Source organism: Neomonachus schauinslandi, chromosome 13 (assembly GCF_002201575.2).
Source record: "Neomonachus schauinslandi chromosome 13, ASM220157v2, whole genome shotgun sequence".
Taxonomy (NCBI): Eukaryota; Metazoa; Chordata; class Mammalia; order Carnivora; family Phocidae; genus Neomonachus; species Neomonachus schauinslandi.
The window spans coordinates 74,310,811-74,332,165 of record NC_058415.1 but is presented as its reverse complement, the minus strand read 5'-3'; the positions used below and the strand labels follow the sequence as shown (position 1 = coordinate 74,332,165).

The 21,355-nt window shown below is 53.9% G+C and overlaps 1 protein-coding gene across 1 annotated transcript in view; it reads right to left on the bottom strand.

The window, feature by feature from the left end:
- Positions 1 to 6: 6 nt before the first annotated feature.
- COL27A1 (collagen type XXVII alpha 1 chain) overlaps positions 7 to 21,355 on the bottom strand; it is a 135,258-nt gene continuing 113,909 nt past the window's right edge. The window contains exons 42-61 of the mRNA XM_021691749.2: positions 18,547 to 18,603; positions 18,323 to 18,376; positions 17,732 to 17,785; positions 17,428 to 17,481; positions 16,542 to 16,595; positions 16,349 to 16,456; positions 15,765 to 15,872; positions 14,764 to 14,871; positions 11,563 to 11,616; positions 10,948 to 11,010; positions 10,521 to 10,574; positions 10,344 to 10,379; positions 10,175 to 10,192; positions 9,891 to 9,926; positions 9,579 to 9,605; positions 6,901 to 6,966; positions 6,322 to 6,490; positions 5,291 to 5,400; positions 2,962 to 3,180; positions 7 to 1,647 (exon numbers count right to left, since the gene is read on the bottom strand). Coding sequence (XP_021547424.1) covers positions 1,501 to 1,647; positions 2,962 to 3,180; positions 5,291 to 5,400; positions 6,322 to 6,490; positions 6,901 to 6,966; positions 9,579 to 9,605; positions 9,891 to 9,926; positions 10,175 to 10,192; positions 10,344 to 10,379; positions 10,521 to 10,574; positions 10,948 to 11,010; positions 11,563 to 11,616; positions 14,764 to 14,871; positions 15,765 to 15,872; positions 16,349 to 16,456; positions 16,542 to 16,595; positions 17,428 to 17,481; positions 17,732 to 17,785; positions 18,323 to 18,376; positions 18,547 to 18,603 — 1,596 coding nt within the window. The 3' untranslated portion in view covers positions 7 to 1,500. The remainder of the gene's footprint in view (positions 1,648 to 2,961; positions 3,181 to 5,290; positions 5,401 to 6,321; positions 6,491 to 6,900; positions 6,967 to 9,578; positions 9,606 to 9,890; positions 9,927 to 10,174; positions 10,193 to 10,343; positions 10,380 to 10,520; positions 10,575 to 10,947; positions 11,011 to 11,562; positions 11,617 to 14,763; positions 14,872 to 15,764; positions 15,873 to 16,348; positions 16,457 to 16,541; positions 16,596 to 17,427; positions 17,482 to 17,731; positions 17,786 to 18,322; positions 18,377 to 18,546; positions 18,604 to 21,355) is intronic.

Below are 21,355 nucleotides of genomic sequence, written 5' to 3'. Positions count from 1 at the left end.
AAAAAAAAAAAAAAAAAAAACAAGACACAGATAGACGTTCACATAAAATTTCCCCTTCTACAAAAATAATTCCATACTTAAAATAACCTCAAAATCCAACCTGGGCGCTGACTTGTTCTCTGATAGAGGACAACTCAGATGACACTGAATCTCCCCATCACACTGAACCCCGAGATCCCCATATTTATTCTTTCTCCTCAGCCCACATTTACACTTGGAGCTAATGACGCCAGGTTTCTAGAAAATTTAATGACGATGGAAAAGCAAGAGTGATGGCCACATCTTGGAAGGGACAAGCTCCTGGAAGGGAGGATCTTAGGGAATGGTATGGGGCCTCGTAAGATGGCTCCAAATTGATATTCCACCTCCAAGGCCAGCACTGACCCAACACCGCTCTTACAACTGGTTTCTTCAAGGTCAAGTCTTCTCCCATGACTCTCCAGTCTAGATCCCACCTTCCAAGATAAGCCTAATTTCCCTCCAGGGCCATGAGAGGCCAAGGCCAAAATCCTTCACGCTCAGGCCTCCTCCTGCCTTAAGAGGACAAATATTTCAAAGTCCATGAATTAAAAGGTAAATCTTCCTGCTTCTGTTTCTGGCAGGTTTTTTTTTTTTCTTTTTTTTTTTTTCGGCTTTGCATTTTTTTTCCTTTTTCCTTCCCCTCCCCCCACTTAGTCGATTACCTGATGAGCAAAAGGGTGATACTAGGAACATTTTTAGATTCCCCCAACTTTCTCATTTGGAGGAGAGAGCAAAATGTGGATGATACCCCACATCAAAATGGTTCTTCAAAGTCTGTGGCAAAAATGGTAGCACCTTCAGAATCTTAAATAGGCTTTTTTTTTTTTTCCTTAAAAAAATCACATACACTACGAGACAGTTGCGAGCACCAGCGATTTCACAGTGGGAGGTAGCTAGCACGGGGGCCCCAGCCCCGAGGGTCGCGCCACCCCCTCCCGGCCTCCACCGCTTCCCACCCTCTGGCTGGTTCTTCTCCCACCTCTTTCCCAGGTGAAGAAATAGTAATGCACCTTCTTTGTGTTTGTTTAAATAAAATATATATACTTCTTTCTTTCCTTTTCTCCTTTTTCATGTCTCCTCTCTAATATTGCACATCAAAGCTCCCTGGCAGGGACCAGCTGGAGAGATGCCCCCTCCCCTCAAGCTGGCTGGAACATGGGGCTCTTTGGGCAGGAAGCTGGGGAGGACAGGGGTTGGCCGCGGGGCTGGGAGACAGGCCGCGGGGCTCAGGCAGCTTGCAGGCCCAGCTCGCTCTGGCTGGCTCTTTGGTTGGTCTTTGGGGCTGGGATCAGTTGGTCCCAAGGATACCCAGTTCCCTGCCACCCCTCCCCCCCCCCGGCCACTTCTACCGGGCAGACAACAGCTGGGGCCTACCCAAGGATCCTTGGGCAGGTGAGCTGCCTCTCCTGGGCCCATGTGCCCCTAGGTCCCCTCCTTCTCCCTCCCCCTCGAGGCCTAGAGGAGCCAGGAGGTCAGAGGTCAGAGGAAGCACGCAGGTCCAACTTCGAGGCGGTACTGCTTCCCTGATGAGGCAGGAGGGAGGTTGTCCACGCTGATGATGGGCAGCTGCTGGGGGTCCTGGGTCCGGAAGGTGAAAAGCGTCTGATGCCAGCGCCCATCCTGGACCTGAGAGAAGGAAAGGGGTACACATGAAACCATCACAAACCTCATCATCTACGTGTGCATGTCCCCATCATCTTTCTCACCATTTGTAAGGGATACATGGCATTTCACTGAAGCAAAGACCTGTATTGGTCCACTTCGATTGCTGCTACTGTGTCTATTCTGGTAAGGAATGCTGTAACCAATGTCACCGTAGCTAAACTTCTGTGCACGCTCTTCTCCACTTCTTGTTTCCCTAGAACAAATTCTAGAAGCAGCTGGATGGAAGGATACATACGTTTCTGAGGCTGAGCGTATACGCTGGATATACGGGCATACCTCGTTTTATTGCACCACATTTCCTGACCTTCCCAGATGTTGTGTTTCTGATAAACTGACAGTCAGTGGCAACCCTGCATCGAGCAAGTCTGTCAGTGTCATTGTTCCAACAGCATTTGCTCACTTTGCGTCTCTGCGTCACATCTTGATAATTCTCACAACATTTCAAACTTTTTCAGCATTTTTACATTTGTTTTGGCGGCCTGTGATCTGTGATTACGTGGCATATTTTTTAATTAAGATATGGACCTTTTTTTTTAGGCATGATGCTATTACACCCTTAATAGACTACAGTATAATGTAAATATAACTCCTACATGCACTGGGAAACCAAAAAAATTAATTAGGCTTACTTTATTACAATATTCACGTTATTGCAGTGGTCCGGAACCAAACCCACAATATCTCTGAGGTATCCCTATATTTATACAGCTGCTGTCCTGAAAGCCTCTACCAATTTTTTCCCAAATAGCTTTGTGCAAGAGTGTTGGTTTCCCCATATCCTCACTAACATTGTGTATTACTAGTTTTGTTTAATCTTGCAAAGCTAGTTTTTTGGACAATTTTCTGACTCCCTCTCCACCAACAACCCACCCAATCTTAGGTATTTAAAAATAACCAAAAATGTTAACAGACGAAATTAGCCTGGCCAGGATGGGGGCAGAGAGAATAGAAATACATTCTTTAACAAGCAGCCTCACAAGTAAGTAGAGCATCTATCAGCCTGTGGAATTTTTATGGCTGGATTTTCTCTCAGAAGTTTCCCAGAGAGGATAGTGAATAAAAAGGGTTTTATGAAACTGTTATAATAAAATTATTACACAAAGATAATAATGACATGTATTTACTAATATTATACTAATACCACATATGATACTAATATACTAATGTAACATACTAGTATGTATTACACGAACTCTTATATACTATTTTATAATAAAAACACATCTTTTCAACTTGTCCATGCATGAGAGGCCTGTGAGGGGCCCCAAGGCTTACCTTGCAGCCATCCATTGATACTTCTGGCCGGAACTGACCCCCTGCTTCAAAGATCTGCCCATTCCAGGCCCGGAAGCGCACAGCCCGCTTGGCCGGGGTCTGGCCAGTGCCCTCCTGCCACACGGTCATGTTAAGGCAGTGAATGGTGATATGCTGTATCACCTCAGAGCTTAGCAAGTGCAGAAAATTCATCTGGACCCGGCTGACAGCAAACTCGACCTGTGGCAGAGACGCAGCAGTGAGGCAGGGTCAGGCCGGCTGCCCAAGGCTCTCAGAAACCCTTCCCTCACTCTGGAGGGCACAGGGAGAAGCTCTTTCCTGGCAAGCATTTCCCAGCTTTGCTCCCAGACGTGTGCCCACTGGAGACACAGGGAAATTGAGGTCTGTGTGAACCGGTCCACAGCCAAGGAGTAACAAGGAAGGGAAAGCACCAAGGCCAGCCTGAGTGCAGAGACGGATCTACGAGGGTCCTACGTCACCTGATCCACCCCCGCACTGCATGGGCGCCAGGAGTGGGGGTTTTCTCTGGAGCTGAGTTGGGAACCCAAAGCCCAGAGAGAAAGAGGAACTAGCGCAAGATCAAGAGGCTCTTCAAGTGCAGGAGAAATGAGAAGTGACCTCCCCAACCCTCAGAAAAGTTCCAAAACGCCAGAAACGGCAGTGACCTCAAACAAGGATGGGATTTATGGCTTCAGTGAGTGCCCTGAAAGCCCAGACGGTTGGTTTTTCTTTGTGTAATGCAAGCGCCTGATTGACGCTTTGATTGCCTAGGCATCCACTTCAAAAAGCTTGCGATCTCGAATAAATGAAAAGCCCCGCCAGTGGCCTCCGCGCTGAGCCTCCTTTGTTTTAGACTTCAAGATTGCCAAAGCTGGCCATTTGGACCACCTTTTTTTTTTTTTTTTTTTCCTCTTCCTGTGCTTTAAATCCCCGCTGTCATGTTTTAAATTCACCAATTAAGAGTGAGCCCAGGAAGCCCTAAGCCCCCCACCCTGGACCGCAACAAAAGCAGAATCCCAGGCTCGTGCACACTCATTCTCTCCCCCAGCAAGCTGGCTGGGTGGCCCCGGTGTGCTGTGTAATTTCCAGGTCCTGTAAGTAAACAAACCTTTATTTTTTCAAAGTTTCTTGATCATGAAGGACATCTTGCAATCATGGTAAGACCCACAAGGGCTGGTCCAGCCACCATGTTGGTAATTTATAGGCTGAGACCGGTACAAAATGGTGGCCATTGTCTGTGATGGGGATGGCCACCCATGCACGTGCCTCCACTCAGGCCTCCCCCCTCTGCCAGGTGGGTGTGGCTCAGAGTCAGAGTCAGAGGGGGAAAGGGCCTGGCTGGAGGGTCACTGGTGAGGTTACTGTGTTTCCTGTTGAATCCCAGTGCCTGATACAGTGTCTGGCACATGGTAGGGACCCAGCAAGACTTGCTGACCAGCTGGCCCACACAAAGATTCTCAAAACCTGGGTCTGACCCAGTCAGCCTAAGGCACCTCCTGGAGCCTCCCCAGGAGGGCTGATGGGATGGGATGGGTCTCTGAGTCCCCGCCTCCCCTACAGGCAGATGGGCTCCTCTCCCTGGAGCCTGAATCCTCCCATATGGAGGACTTGCCGCCCCTGCAGACCCACAATCCACCATGGGGTACCCTGGGTGGGGGAGCGGTGGCACCCCACTGCCGCCGCCCGCCCTGGCTTGCTGCTGAGCTGCCCTGAGCTACCTCAAGCGCTCAGCCCAGAGACAGGCACTTGGAAAGCAGACATCAAACATTAGCTAAACCCTGCATACACACCTTGGGCACCATGACTTAGCTTGTACTGATGGTTCCTGGTTCTCCAAGCCCGGCCAGCTTGGCCAACTATGCTGTTGTTTTGGGGTTTTTTTTTTAAGATTTTATTTATTTATTTGACAGAGAGAGACACAGTGAGAGAGGGAACACAAGCAGGGGGAGTGGGAGAGGGAGAAGCAGGCTTCCCGCCCAGCAGGGAGCCCGATGCGGGGCTCGATCCCAGGACCCTGAGATCATGACCTGAGCTGAAAGCAGACACTTAACGACTGAGCCACCCAGGAGCCCCAACTATGCTGTTTTAGATATTGGCCGAAAGTTCTATTTGAAATAAAAACCATTAACATCATACATCTCGAAAGGGAGTAGAAACCACGGATTTAGAACAATTCATCCCCCGATTCGTAGATGAGAAAATGGAGGGTCACAAAGAAGCCACGCAGCAGGACAGTCAAGGCTCAGACCAAAACTTGGGTGGGCAGTGGCCCAGGGCCTGGTGGGTGTAGAGGGGGCCAGTCGGCGGTGGATGGGGAGGAGACAGGTACCTTGGAGGCCGTGATGGGCTTGAGACACGTTTGTCCACCATGGGTGAAGTTGCAGGAAACTTCGATGGTGTCGGACGAGCAGCCAAGGTTTGGATCCACCCAGTAGGTACCTGCAGGTGGTGTGGAGGGGGGATGGTACAGGTATGTGAGGGGGAGGGAGCCCAGGGCCCGGTTCTGCAGGTGAACCCCAAACCTTGGGACCCACTGAGCCCAGCTGGGCCTGAAGTCGGGAAAGGATTCCAGGAGCCACTGAGATGGAAGAACAGGCTGTGGGCAGAGTTCACAGCAGGCAGAGCCCCTTGGGGGGGCATTCGGCTGAGCACTGGCCCACACTGCTACTGTGAAGGGGCCATTTTACAGAGGGGGCAGCTGAGGCCTGAGAGAGGCTGAATCACTAGCCCAAGGCATTTCGGGCTCATCTAGTTAAATGGGTTCTCCCCCAAGGCTAGTGATCCTCCTAGGGGCTTGCTTGGGGGAGGAGGGTAAATCAGGCCTCCACCCCACCCACTGGACACCTGTGCTGGCATCTGGTTTCCCCACTGGGCTTCCAAGGGATCCAAAGGCCCCACAGCCGAAAGAGTGGGACAACCAGCCACTGGTCCACCTTCTTGTCAGTGGAGGGAAGAGGTGTGGACAGAAAGGGGTGAAATCCTGGCTCTCAGGGCATCCATGGCAGCCCCCTCCCCCAGCCCCCTGTCCCCTCCTGGCCCTTGGGGGCTTGTCCTGCCAAAGCTCTTGTCTCCTTGCACTGAAATGGTTGTCCCCAGCTTGTAGATCTGCAGGCTCTGAAAGGGTAAAACCACTCACCTACACCCCAGGAGGCACAAGGTTGGCCATATGGTGTGGCTCAGTGACTGCTGAGCGGATAAGGGACTGCCTCATGTGCCTGCCTCCCCAAGGACAGAAACTTGGCCCCAGTGAGCCAAGACTTGAATGGTCCCTCTCCTCAGCCCCTCCTGGAACTCCCCTGCACCGCCTGCTCCACCCCTGGGGCAAGAAGCCCTCTCTTCAGACCCCACAAGCCCTCATACCATCCACCATCTTCTGCTCACAATCCATGAGGTCCCGGCAGACCCGGGCGGGGTTCTCTTTGGTGCCCAGGGGCGTCTTAATGCTCTGGATGAGGTTGCTGAGGTAGTGTAAGGTTTTAAAGATCTCCCCTCCCTGGTCCAGCACCAGCCGGTCTGGATGGTTGTAACCCTGTCGTGAAGAGAGAGGGGGTCTTGGCCTGGCCCAAGTTCCTAGGGGCATGATGGGGCTCCTTTCACTGGACAGATAAGGAAACTGGGGGCCAGGAACCGGGTGGGGGCTGCGAGGGTACAGGACACTCCGCAGTGGCCCCAAATCCCTCCAGAAGGGGTCAGTGGAGGTCTTTACACTGACCACCCCCAGGCTGGAAGGAAGACAATGGGCTCTTCCAGGCTGCCCTTTCCCTGGACTGTGAATCCTGAGAGCCGACTTAGTATCAACTTTGCCCAGGCCCCGGCGCAGGAAACCAATGAGCTATGGAACTCTCGGGGCAGGCCACGTGGAGGGCACTGACTATATGCGAGCCGTCCCTTCTGTCTCCCCCGGGAAGGGATCCCATGTGGGCAGGGGTCTCGGGGTACCTCTGCTTTCAGTGCTCCATTTCTGTCCATCCACGTCTGGAAAGCTGCTCCCAGGTCATCTTGCTGCTGTGCAAAGAGAAGACAGGGTGTGTATCCTACCCCTCAACCCCAGGATCACCAGACTCACCAAGAGAGAGAGAGCCCCAGGGTCTGAGGAGGAGCTCGCCCACCCACCTTCCTGGGCCAAGTCACCTGCCTTCTGTGTAACTCTCTGTCCTTCCCCCACTTACAAAGAGAGTCAGAGCTGACCCCTCCACTCCCTTTCTCCAGGCACTTCCACAGCTCTTCATGACCCACAGTATTAAGTCCGAACTCCTCCATGTGGTTACAAGACCTGGCCTGAGTGCTGTGGCCTCTGGCCCAGCCTCTCTTCTGTTGCCCACATATGCTCGATGCACCAGACACACTATTGTACTGCTAAGTTGCTAAGCAGCATGCTCTGTCTGGCCACAGGGCCTTTGCACATGCTGTTCCCATAGCCTGGAACATTCTTCTTTCCCTCCAATGCTCCATCTGCCTATCTACTCTTCTGGTGGTTCTCAATCAGGGGCAATGTTGCCCTGTAGGGGACATTTGGTTATATCTAGAGACCTGGCTGTCACAACTGGAGGACGGGGTGCTCCTGACATCTAGTGGGCAGAGGCCAGGGATGCTGCTAAACATCCTACAATCACTCGCAGCAAGGAACCACCTGGTCCCCAAGTGTCCATAAGTGCTGCAGTTGAGAAACCCTGCCCTATACTCATCCTACAGATGTCAGCTTCCATGGGAACTCTCTCCTGCTGCTCTCGCCCCCAAGCTGGGTGCAGCCCCTTTCTCTGTGTAACTATCTCATACTTGCGCCTCCAGCCCTAGCAGGGGGCTTGCCAGAGGCGGTCTTGCTGTGAAAACAGTGACAGGGACACTGTGATGTTGAGTAAAGCCCAAGAGGTCCAGAGCCCAGACACCAGAGGTATTTCTCAAGTTCAAATCTCAGCCTTGCTACTTGCTAACTGCAGGATCTGGGCAAGTTGCTTACCGTCTCTCTGCATCAGTATCCTCAGAATGGGCATGAGAGTAACACTCTCAGAACCTTGAGAGGAGTAAGTGAGCTAATCCAGGAGGAGCACGCCTAACAGTGTCCAACCTATCACAAACACTCAGTATGTCCGCTACCGTGCAAAAAATTCAAAATCCTCGAATTTTCCTTTTTTTGAGAGGAAAAGGGTTTTTTCTGGGTCTCTTCACTTTGCCCTAGCTGTCCGGCTTCCTTAGTGATGAGAAGGGCTAGGGAAGGTGTGGAGGGGAGGCCAGGGCCAACAGTTCATTTTCGTGGACGATGCCTGGGGGGCCGGATAGTGAGAAGCTGAGAGATTAAGAGAGCAGAGAATCCGAGTGGCTTGTGGCCCAAGGGCTCCTGCTCAGTTCCCCTCAGCCACCGCGGGGGGGTGGGGGGGAAACGCTGTCAGGGCCCCACTGTAACCCTCAACCAGGGCAGTGGTAACACAGGGAGGGACCCCTGGGTGGGGGGGGGGGGGGGGGCTTGGGAGGGGCCATACTTTCAGGGACCCACCAGGGAGGAAAACAGCCTTCCTCCTCCAGTCTGACCCTTTTTGGACTCAGAATCTGAGGACACCCTCTGGGATACTGTGATTTATAATAGAGATTTGGTCTCTGACCCTCTTCCTGGCACCGAGCTCCTAAAATCCCATAAAAGTCTTGTCATGTTAATGAGGTGACTCTTGGAAAGCCCCTAGGTAACCAAAGGATAGGGACCGGATTGCCCAGGGAAGCAACCTTGTGATAGGTGGCTTGGAAACTTCAGTCCCGACCCCTCACCTCCGGGAAGAAGGGAGCAGGGATGGAGGTTGAATCAATCACCAGTGGCCAGTGCTTTCATCCATCATGCTTATGTAATGAAGCCTCCATGAAAACCCAAAAGGGTGGTATTCAGAGAGCTTCCCAGCTGGTGATCGCGTGGAAGTTTGGGGAGAGTGCCCACCTGGAGAGGGCTTGGGAGCTGTGAGCCCCTGCCTCACGCTTTGCCCTGTGCCTGTCTTCCATCGGGCTGTCCCTGAGTTATTATTATTATTTTTTTATAATAAACCAGTAAGCTAGTAAGTGATATATTTCTCTGATCTAAGAGGTGCTCTAGCACATTCACTGATGCCGGTGAGAGGCATGGGAACCTCAGTCGGTCAGAAGCGCAGGTGACAAGCTGGCATCTGGGGTGGGCAGGATGGGGAAGGAGTCCTATAGGATCGTGAATGCTTTGTCCTGGTGCACAGTGTCAGAACTGAGTCGAACTGCAGGACACCCAGCTGGTGTCCCACAAGTGTTCCTCGGTATGGGGAACACCCACCCCCTCCAAGCTTGAATTGACACCAGAACCTATTTAGACCTTCGGCAATCAGCCGTTCTGTACCGAGGGTGCTGACAGGACCAGGAGCGCAGCCACTGGATCGGCTTCCTGGGTTCACAGTCAGGGGTGCATCCTGCCTAAAACCGGGAATCCCCACCCTCTTTCTGCTGCTGTAGAGTCCAGGGTCCGGGATGGAAGGACAAAAGCTCACGGGCATCCCTGGGCCTAGCTTAGGGTTCTAGCTATTGTGACCCAGAAAAGAGGTCAGCTGCCAACCGCCCCCCCACCCTCCCAGGCCTTACCCCAAATAGGCAAAAGAGAACATTCTCCAACTTACAAAGTGGATAGGGCTCCCTGGCGGACCCTGCAAAAGAAGAGGCTCAGTCACTATTTGAGAGGGACTGGGTGCGGGAGTCCCAGGGGCTGTCAGGAGCCTGGAGGGGCCATCCAGGCACGAGAGGATGTGTAAAACTGGTCTCTGCTCTTCTAGAGGCCTGGTCCAGCCAGGGCTGCTCTATGCTCTCCTAGAAGTCTGGGGAAGCTTGTGAGGCCAGGGCCAAGACAAGCACCTGCCAGCAAAGCCCTGGGTCTCATTCAAAGCTCCACCTCCTGCCCTGGAGTTCCAGGAGCCCTGAGCGCAAGTACCTACCGGTGGGCCAGGCCGCCCTCTGGGACCAGGAGGACCCTGGAGGAAGAGAAGAACAGTGAGGCCTTGGTCAAAGGCCTTCCATCTTCCCCACCCCAGGCCTCCTCGAGCTGATCCGAGACCCTGAGACAGTGGTGCCTCCAGCACAGAGGGGTACCGATGGATGACTGAGGTCCAGAGGGAAAGAACATGCCTGAGGACTTCGGTGGTCATGGGCAGGGGAACCCAGAGGGCCCACCCTGCCCCACTCCCCCAGCCCACCAGCCCCCGTACCGCAGCCCACTCACCCTCGGACCTTGCAATCCCTGGAGGAGGACAGAAGCAGAGAGAGACAGTCAGGGAATCAGGCTGAGCCTTGCCCTCCAGCCCTCCCCCACCCCTCTCGCAGCCCTCCCCTCCCCTCCCCTCCCCCTCCCCCAACCACTGCGGCACCGCCTCAGCTGCCCATCAACTCACCCAGTCCCCTCGGCTGCCTTTGTCACCCTTTGGACCCTGCAATAAATCATGCCCCATAACAGAGGACTCAGAGAGGAAGTTCTATTTCCCAGATGGGGAAACTGAGGCTCAGGCTGGCCCTGGGTCACAGAGACAAGCTTGCCCCCATAGTCTTTCTGGCCAGCCCCCTACACATACCGGGCGTCCCGAAGGTCCCAGGATTCCGAGGGGCCCAATGATGCCTTCCTTTCCCTAAAGGAGAGAGAAAGGTTTGTGTGTCCTCATCCCAGGGCCTGGGAAACAGAGTCACGGAGACAGGAGAGGAGATGGCAGCTGAGTGTCCCATGGTGATGGAAGGGAGACTTCCTCAAGCAGGGGGGAAGCCATGCACGTTCTGGGCCCCGAGTGCCTTTGGGGGGCTACGGGAGGAGAAAGGGGGAGGGTGGCAGCCCAGCTAGCAGGACCGGCAGAAGCAAGGGGATGCCAACGGGGATGGAGGCCTTGGGCAGAGGGGGCTCAAGCCTGAAAGAGCAGAGGAGCAGGGCAGGCATCCACCCAGCTGACGGCTGGCCAGCCTTGGGCCTGGGTGACTGTCCCCGCTAGGACAGACCAGGAGAGGACTCACCATCAAGCCAGGGGGCCCCCGAGGGCCCTGGATGCCTTTCAAGCCAATGTCTCCAGGGGGGCCCTGTGGGAGGCAGAGGAAGGGCTGTCTGTGTCTGGGTGGCCACTGGGTCGGGCCTCCAGCAGCTCCATGACCCCTGAGGGCTGGCCACACTTTGTCCTCCCTGTCAAGAGAGGCCTCACCTGAGAGGTTCCAGGAAGAGTAACAAATGTCCGCAATTATTAAGCAGGTACTAGCGTGCTGGCTCTGTGCTATATGGTGTAAGCTCTGCTCTTACTTCCTTGTTACAACCCTCTATAGTTATCCTACCCATTTTACAGCTGACAAAACTGAGGCTTGGAGATACAAAGTAATTTGCATCTTTTACTGCAAAAGATGTAAACATCTGAGCAGGTAAACTGCTCAGAGCAGGTAAACTGAGGAGCTGGGCTTAAAACCCAGGTCTGCTGGATTGTGGGTTGTGGGGACCGAGGATGTTGCTGCTCGATTCTGGCGGCTTTCCAGCCCCCATTGTAAGTGCTCAAGAAATCTTTGTTGAGTGAATACATGGATAAACGACCAAGGAGGTGGATGGATGGAACCCCAACAGGAACAGTAAGGAGTGGGAATTTGTACCTTGGGTCCGAAGAGGCCAGCCATTCCGGGGAAGCCCATCTCGCCAGAGTCACCCTGCGGGGAGAGCAGAATGAGATGGGGTGAGTGGGGCCAGGACAAGGACGCCCAGCCAATCACCCAGGACCCCTGGGCCTGCCTCCTCCCATGGATATTAGCGACTCCATCTCTAGGCAATCAGATGAGGGTGGACAGCTCACATACTAGACACCAGTCAGCCTGGGCTCAGAGGGGGCAGGGGCCTCTGCCCTCTGTCACATGAGACAGTGGAGGCCAGCTCAGGGATTCCATGAGGAAGGCTCTAGAACACTTAGGACCTCCTGTCCCAGGTCTTCAAGGAAGAGAAGGAAAGGACCTGCAGGCTCTTTCCCCCATCACAAAGGCTCTATCAAGGACTGTGTCCCTCAGAATAAGGCCATTAGCTGTGGGACTCTGCGTGCCAGGGGCTTTGCATGGACCACCACGCATACGAGTTCCTACTTCCGCCTGGGGAGGCACAACACACCCCATTCACAGATGAGAATACTGAGTCTCACAGAGAGCAGGAACTTGCTCATATTCACACAGATGCCATTGTGAGGAGTGATCGGGTGTGAACAATTCTGGAGGCTTGGATTCTATGGCAGGGGCATGCTTAACTTTTAACGAAACTGCCCAGCCCGTTTCCAATGCGGTTGTACCATCTTACATTCCTGTGAGCAGAGGAGGAGAGTTCCAGTTGCTCCACATCCTTGCCAACACTTGGTCTGTTCACTCTTTTAAAATCTTTACCATTCTGGGGCTCCTGGGTGGCTCAGTCAGTGACTCATCTGCCTTCGGCTCAGGTCATGATCTCGGGGTCCTGGGATCGAGCCCTACATCGGGCTCCCTACTCAGTCGGGAGTCTGTTTGTCTCCCTCTCCCTCTGCCCCTCCCCCTACTTGTGCTCTTTCTCTCTCTCTCAGATAAATAAAATCTCCAAAAACAATGAAATGTTTACCATTCTAACAGGTGTGCAGTAGCATCTCATTACGGTTTTAATGGGCATTTGCCTCATGACTAGTGATATTGAGCTTCTTTTATGTGCTTAGTTGTCATCTGAACAATCTTTTCAGAAGTGTCTGTTCAAGTCTTTTGCCTAATTCCTTTTTTTTTTTTTGCCTAATTTCTTTATTGGGCTGCTTCTTTTCTCATTATTGGGTTTTTGGAGTTCTTTACATATTCCAGATACAAATCCTTTACTAGATCTACAATTTGCACCTGCTCCTAGTATGTAGCTTGTCTTGTCATCCTCTTAACAGCGTCTGTCCTTTGAGGAGCAAAAGCTTTAAATTTTGATAAAGCCCAATTTATCAATTTTTTTAACAGAGCATGCTTTTGGTGTCATATCTAAGAAACGTTTGTATAACCCAAGGTCTCAAAGATTTTCTTCTCTGCTTCCTTCTAAAAGTCTTAGCATTTTGGGTTTTACCTTTAGGTGTATGATCCATGTTGAGTTTATTTTTGTACATGGTATAAGGCATCCAACTGTCACCGCACCACTGGCCAGAAAAGACTATTCTGTAACCACTGAGTCGTTTTTGCAACTTTGTCAAAAAGCGGTTATCCCAGTACGTGTGAATGTATTTCTGGACTCTCTATGCTGTTCCTTTGAACTATTATTAGTGTATTTATGGCAGTACCCTACCTTCCTGATTACTGTAGCTATATAATAAGCCTTGAAATCAACCACTGTGAGTCTCCCAACTTTCCTCTTCTCTTTTCAACTTGCTTTGGTTATTCCAGGCCTTTCACATTTCCAAATAAAAATGTTAGACTCAGCTTGTTATTTTCCACGAGAAAGGCCTGATGGGATTTTGATTGGGATTGGGTTGAATCCACACACCAACTGGAGGGAACTGCCATCTGAACAATACTGAGTCTTTGACCAGGGAACACAGCATCTCCATTTATTTAAGTCGTCCCCATTTCAGAAATGCTTTGCAGTTTTTCAATGTACATGTCTTGTACCTGGTGTCATATGTATCTCTAAGTATTTCCTACTTTTCTGCTATTATAAATAGCATTGCCTTTTAGATTTCAAGTTCTGACCATGGCTAGTATATAGAGACACAGTTCCTTTGTGCATCTTGAGCTGGTGTCCCACCATCTTGCTGTATTCACCTGTTCTAGTAGCTTTACCATGGATCCCATTGGATTTTCTCTCCAGACAATTATTTCATCTACAAATGAAAAGATTCACTTCTTCCTTTTCAATATGAATGCTTTTATGTATTTTTCATTCCTGGTGGCATTGGCTAGAATTGTCAGTACAATATTGAATAGAAGTAGTGAGAACAAGTATCTCCGACTCGTTCTACTTCTTGGGAAAAAAAAAATCCAAACATTCAGCCTTTCACTATTAAGTATGATGCTAGATGTCTGTTTTTCACGAACGCCCTCTTCCCAGTTGAGGAAGCTCCTTTTCCATACCAAGTTGGCTGAGTGCTTTTATCAGAAATGGAGTTGCATTTTTGCCAAGTGCTTTTCTTGCATCCACTGGGAGGATCAAATGGGTTTTCTTTCTCAGTTTGTTAGTATGGTGCATTATATTCATTTATTTTCAAATGTTATACCATCCTTGCATTCCTGGGATAAACCTCATTTGATCTTGATGTACTATCTTTTTAATATATTCTTAGATTGGTTTTTCTAAAATTGTGTTGAGAATTTCTGTATCTATATTTCTGAGGTATATTGGTCTAGACCTTTCTTGCAATGTCTTTTATCCAGCTTTGATATCAGGGTAATGCCTGCTTCATAGAATATGCTGGCAAGTATTTCCCCCTCTTCAATTTTCTGGAAGAGTTGATACAGAATCGGTATGATTTCTTCCCTTAACTTTTACTAGAATTCTCCAGTGATGTCATTTGAGCCCAGAGTTTTCCTTGTGAGATGTTTTTTAAACCACAGGTTGAATTTCTTTACTAGATAGGAGGCTGTTTCGGGTTCAGGTCGTGATCCACCACCTGTCCTCATTCTGAAGGGACCACTCAGATCTCATGTCTCAGCCTCCTCCCTCCCCACCCCACCCCCACTCAGGGGAGGCGGAGGAGTATCTGGTGCTCAGAGAGGGTGTCACTCTGTCCTTGTCACAGAGCAGGCAGGAGGCTTCCGGACCCGTGTGCGCATGTGTTTGCATGCATGTGAGTATGAGAACATCTGTATTCCCTGGGGCTCACTCACCGGCTGGCCTTTGGATCCAGGCTCCCCCTGGCTCCCAGGAAGCCCAGTTCCACCCGCTGTCCCTCGTTTGCCAGGAGGACCCAGCTGCCCAGGTAACCCACTTTCACCCTTAAAAAACAAAACCAAAAACACACACACACATACCAAAATGACCAAAGGGGAAAATGGTTCTAGGGGAGGGGAGGAGGGCCTAGGAGAGACAGAATAGTGATGCCACAGGGTCAGCTGACATCTCAGGATGCTGGGGCTCAGATGCAGGCCTGGTGGGGGCTCGGAATTTTAGTCTCCTTAAGAGGACAGCCTCTTTCCTTACTCTGGAATTCAAGTTCCAACTTCCCTTCCACTCTCCCACCCTGCCTCTCTTCTTCACTGTTTCCTCCCAGAAGACCATGAAGTTCCCACCCACCCCCACTTCTGCTCCAGCCCTTCCTCCTGTCTGGGATGCCCCCTCCCCTTCTCTCCACATTTAAAACCTCCCTGGGCCAAGGCCACCCCTCCCCTCGCTGGCTGTTCCTGCAGAGGGTTCCAGCCTCTCCCCAACTAAACCTCGTGCTTGGGGAGGGCCAGAGGAGCCATGTCTGATGCACCCACCTCAATCTTCCCTTCTGTGTGTAGCCCCAGACTCAGATTGACTCAGGGCTGCCTCCCCCACCTCTTGGAAACTTTCTAAAAACATGCCTTTTGGAAGAGGGTCCTGGCTGCAAGCAACGTCTATTGTTCCACAAAGGCCCACTAGAGGGCGCCCAAGGACAGCTCAATAACCAGTTGCCTGTTTCAAAGGCCTGGCAGGGCCCAGGATTTCTAGCTACCTGGATAAACTTTCCTTAAAGTCAGGCTCAAGCTTGGGACAGGGACCCCTGAGAAATGTCAGGGCCATGGACTCCATTTTCACACAGGCCCTGGGACATGGGTGCCCACGTCAGCGTTATAATCAGTGTCTTATAGTTAGTACCAAGGTTGAAAGGAGGGAAGGTGGCTAAGTGGACTAACAGGTGTCTGACCTTGAATCCTGGGGGCCCCTGTGCTCCAGGCAAGCCGGCCACACCTGGATTTCCTCTCTTCCCAGCAGGGCCCGTGGGGCCAGGGTCCCCATCGTCTCCCTGCTCCCCCTGTAAAAAAGAGAGCAAAGGAGGACCTCTCATGTTTCAGGAAACAGAGGCAGCCAAGGAGCAGCAGCATGTCTCATAGTCAGGATGAGCTCTGGGTGGATCTGGAGGGAAGGAGGTCAGACCCCAGGACGGAGTTCATCCTGCCTGTGCGCGAGGGCAGGACCAGTGAACAGATCTGCAAGTGGGGAGGAGGAGGGACCTTACAACTAGAAGTGCCATCCCCTGGGCAAGGGAGGGCCTTCTGGGTACAGGCATGGCTGGTCAGAAGGACCACATTCCCAGGTCCCGAGGGATGAGGTGACTGCCCATGCAGGAAACTTCCAGATATGTTGGTTCTGCCCCATCCAAGTTTCCGAACCTGCTCCTCCTGGCCCGTGGCCCGATGGCAGAACCACCCCCGCCCCCCAGACCCCAACACACACAACACACCTTGTCTCCAAGGGAGACACCATCTGTTAACCCCAAGTCCTGCTCACCTGCTGTCCTGCTTGCCCATCCCTGCCAGGAAACCCATCTGGTCCCGCGACACCCTCGGGGCCCTGTCTCCCCACCACGCCCCGAGGCCCTGGCAGCCCCTGCAGGCCCTGGGGATATAAAAGAAGTTGATGAGAGCCTCTGAAGGGGGGAGCAGGGAGGCAGGCGGGAGGGGACTGGCTGCGGGTCACTCACCTGAATCCCCCTTCGTCCTGGTGCCCCAGCCTTGCCTTGCTTTCCCTTTGGTCCCTGAAAAATCAAGGGGCACATGACAGAGGCCGCCTGGACGAGGGACAGAACACTAGGAGATTTGGAAGTGGGACTGAAAGGAGCATGGGCTCCTGTGCAGCCCAGCCTTGCCCTTCCACCCCTTGGGCCTTAGCATCTGAATGTGCAAATGGGTCCAAGCACCCTGGCCTTGGAGCCCAGGGGCAGGGCTGGCCTTGGAACCTGCCAGTGTTGTCCTCACCCCTGCTCTGGGTCCCGCGCCCCCATGGGCTCCCCTGCTGCAGAGGCTCTTGGCTGGCAGTTTCCTAGAGGGAGCCGGGGCCCGTGGCTGCCTGGGCTTCAAGATCCTTCCATCCTCAAGAGTGTGGCTAAATCCCTGAGGGGGGTGGGGGGGCGGGGAGATGGTGTGTGGGTGAAGGAGACACGCCTGCGGGGAGGTTGAGCGCATGAAGACAGCACTGGCCCAACCTCAGAGGAGGCAGACACAAGGGCTCAGGGTACAAGGTGGGAAAGTCCTCAACCGCCCCTCAGTTCCCACCACCAGCATCCCTGTCCACCCCTGCCCGCTTCCTCTGGACCCCTTGCTTCTCCAAATTTTCTTCTACAGCGTGGTGTGGCTGGCTGGCTCTGGCTCTCGCCTGCCCTGGGTTCAAATCCCACTGCTGGCCCCACAGGTGGTCCCCTTCCTGGAGGCCCTGCCGGGGGGGCAGGTGACCCCCCCTCCCTCAGGCCCTTGGAGGCGAAGAGGTCTTGGCCTGGAAGCACCCTGCAGGGCGCCCGCCACACTACTTGCTGGGTGCCTGGGCAGGTGTCCGCCCTTCCCAGGGTCCCCTGTGGACTTCAGTCCTCTTACCTCTTCCCCTTTTGATCCTTTGGGTCCCGGCTGTCCCCGGGGTCCTGGATGCCCCTGCAAACCAAGGTGAGAGGATGCAAAGCAGCCCCAGGATTCTCTCCCGGGGAGGGTGGCCAGTGTCCGCCTAGAGGGGGAGGGGTGGGAGGGGTTTGGGGGTGTAGGCTCTGGGGGTGCCGCCCGCATCAGGGCAGGGAAAACCAGAGTGAACTGCCCCAGGCCCTCCAGTAGGGAGGGTCCCTTCCTTCCCCCACTGCCGCCCACCCACCTGGGGCCAGAGGGGGATGGGACAGGGAGCACCACTCACTGGTAGGCCCTGCTGGCCTGGATCTCCACGGAGGCCTGGCACACCCTCCTGTCCCTGGAAGTCAAGGAGAGACTGGTGAGGGGGCCCATCCTGGAGGGGCTGGGGCAACTTCCAACCCGGAAGAGCCCCCCGAAGCCCTTGCTCTTCCTAGCCATGTGTCATTGTCCCCGTCTCAGCTTGCTCATCTGCAAAGCAGCGAAATGATGACCCTGCCAGCAAGGATGGAGCAGGGGAGGGGAGGGGAGGGGAGGGGAGGAGAGCCTGGTGGGGGCCCCGTGCTCACTCAGCGGTCTGTCTCTTGCTTCTGCCAGGAGAGCTGTTCCCGGCCACAGGTGGGGAGACTGAGGTCCTGTGAGGAAGGGGTCTCTCTCCCTGACCTCATCCTCTCCCTCCAGCCCTCCCCCGGCCAGCATGAATTCTGGCCTGAGCCCTCCTTCAGGGGGTCTGTGCTTCAAGCTGGGCGCTAATGGTGGGAGGGAGGGCTTGTCTCCTGGCCAAGGCTGTTTCCCTGCCAGGGAGCCGGTAAGGACAGAGGACTGCCCTGACACGCCGTGCCTGACGCTGCCATTGGGTAGGAGCTCTGATACTTACGGGGTATCCAGGGTCCCCTGGCTCCCCGCGGTCCCCTCGATCGCCCACAGGGCCCTGAATGACAAGGACAGCAACAAAATATGGGCCACCAGGTCTCTTCCTGGCCACCCCCTCGGATGCTTGCAGCGGCCTCACCCCTACTCAGCCTCCCCATCCCCCTCCCCATAGCAGGATGCTGGGGCTCCGCCTTGGCGGTGGCCCAGGGGACAGAAAAGGGGGCTTACCCGATCTCCCGGTGGCCCAGGGGGCCCCTCGGCCTTGCCATCCTCACCCTGCTCCCCCTGTGGACACAACCAGCTTTAAGACACACTTCTGGTTCCTGGAATTCCAGACACTCCACACAGAGTGGAAAGGGCCTTATCAGCAATGAAGTCCAGTCTACTTAGGGCTACAGATGGAGAGACTGAGGCTAGAGAGGGAAGGGGCACACCAGGGCTGTGGAACCAGGGCCGTGGAACCTGGAGAGTGCTCTTTACTGCCCCCTGCTGGGCATCCCCCCCCCCCACAGGTACCCTCGGTCTGGGAGACCCAGGCAGCTCAGAGCAGAGACCTTGGTCACACCCAGCTTTGCACAGGACCAGCTGCTCAGACCCTCAACAGGGCCCTTCCTTCCCATCTTGGAGCTCTTTTTCTCAGCTGGGGAATGGGGGTGAGGTGGGGTGAAGGGACAATGGCGATACCCAGGAGGAAGTGGTGGGGATTCTGGGAAATGATGCAAAAAGTCCCTGCATGGTGGTCAGCACGGAGTGACAATAATTCCGACAGCTGGTGGGCAGAGGCACTCACTGAATACTTCCAACAACCCTACAAAACAGGTGATGGTATTCTCCCCATTTTACATATGGGGATACTAAGGCACAGAGAAGCCATGTGGGCTGCTCCATTGTTCAGCCCTGAAAAAGAGTCCCTTTCTCCCATCTTTGCTAGAATAAAGTAGGCAGAGAGCCAGCTTTAACAGGAATCTTCTATCCTGGATGGCAGCCCCAGAAGCAGGCTGGGCTGGCCCAGGTTGAGCTCAGCTGTAGGCCAATTTGGGAGTTTTGTCCATAAGACAGATTCCTTTCTGCGAAACGGGATTGTGATGCCTTGCAGCGCTGTTCTGGGGACCCAGGGAGGAGAGTTCACTACTGCCCACATAGTAGGGGCTCAGGTGGCCATGAGCTTAGCTGTTGTTGACAATGGCAGCAGGGACGATGAGTGGCGTGGATGAAGTCAGAGGGATTGCAGGAGGAGTAGGGTTTAGGATGGAGGCCCTTGAGCCCTGGCAGGCCACCCTGGGCCCTGGGCCACCAGCAAGACAGGAGGCGGGAGGCCGTGTGCCAGCTACAGGGAAGGTGTGATCAGAGCAGCAAGAGGTAGAACCCCAGGGCTCAGAATGTTCCAGCCCGACAACTGGTGCCACCTCCCATGGGGGGCGCATTCTGGGTAGGAGGCTCAAGCGGGGGCACCCCGGGCCCCCTGGCTATTGGCAGGGATGGAAGGGGAAGCCTGAGAGGCAGGAGAGGGAGCCATCCCTGGGGCTGGAGCCCATCCCAGGCCCAAATCAGTCCTGAGGGCTGGCAGCTGTAACGCCTTGGCTCAGAGCCTCTGTGGCTCCTGTGGGCAGAGACTGAAAGCGGGAGGGACTTGGCCCGAGGCTTAGAACCAGTTGTACCCAAGGGGGTGGCCCAGGGAGTGGGGATTCCCTCTCCTCCCTGACCTCTCTCTATGGCTCTTTGTCCCAAGTCTCGGTCCCACCGAGGACGGAGGCAGCTGGACTGGGGCACTTTGGAGAAGGGAGCCGTGTTTACTGAGTGTACTCTGTGTGGCAGACCCTTCGGGAGGTGTTCCACAGAATCCATACCACACTCCTACGCTGCTGTGACTATTGGCCCATTTTACAGATGAGGAAACTGAGGCCCAGGGAAAGAAAGGTCCTAGTTAAGGCCACACAGGAATCAAGTGGTGGTTGGAGCCAAAAGCCAGCTATACAGATCTCCCCCGCTCTCCCCACATTGTGGCTGTAGTTCAGGGATGCGTTTTTAGCAGCAGGAAGCCGGTGGAGCCCCCCTTCTTCCTTGTTCCCAGAGTCTCATGGCCAATCCCTCCAGATACCACCTTTGTAGACACATACCCTCGGGGAATTCGCCAGGTGAGCAGCATCCTAACTCATCTAAGTACCTGTTTCCGGTCAGGGAGGCACAGCCTGACATCAGAGTCTGCATCCTGGTCCTGCCACCTTCCCACTGGTCCTGAACTAGTCCTTAAGCATCCTGGAGACTCAGTTTCCCCATCTGTCATGTGGGACACTGACACCTCACGGTGAGGGCCGTGGAGGAATCCCAGGGAAGAGCTTTGCACACGGCTGTGTGCTTCGGGGTCTCCCTTGGGAACCTGCTCCCCCTCCTCCCAGCACCCTCCAGCTCGTGCCTGGCTATTCACTGTTGCATCTAGTTTTACCCTGGAGTTCTTTAGGGCATCCTTCTGCAGCCCCCAGCTCAGGGCCGAGAAAACATTACATAATCATTATTGATCCATAAATACCTGTCGGATAGCTGAACGCATGAGTGAACTAACCTACTACCTCATCACTAAGAAAGTGCCTATGGCTGACATATATGTGATGTCCTGCTTAGCCTCACATTCCTGAGGTATGCACCCACTTAACAGATGGGGCAATCAAGGCTCAGGGAACCCTGGGGCCCCACCCAAGGCCCCAGCAGACTTAGGGCAGGTTTAGGGTTAGGATCCCATTCTCAGCAGCCACAGGAACTGGGCCTGGGGCTGCAGGTGGCTCGGGTGGGGTGGGGGGGGGGGAGGCTTCCCCTTGTTTCAGGGTCCATGTTAACCCCTCCTGTGCCAGCTGTGGCCGACTCAGGGCCAAGGCTGGGGGACTCAGGGTACTGAACGCAGCTTCCTGTGGGATGTCGGGAGCCCACTGATTGCAGAGCTCTTCTTCTCCAAGCAGGAGGAAGGGGCCAGCTGGACAGCAAGCCAGGCCGGGGTGATTCACACGGCAGCGGCAGTGGGATGTGGTTAGTGAGTAGCTGACTC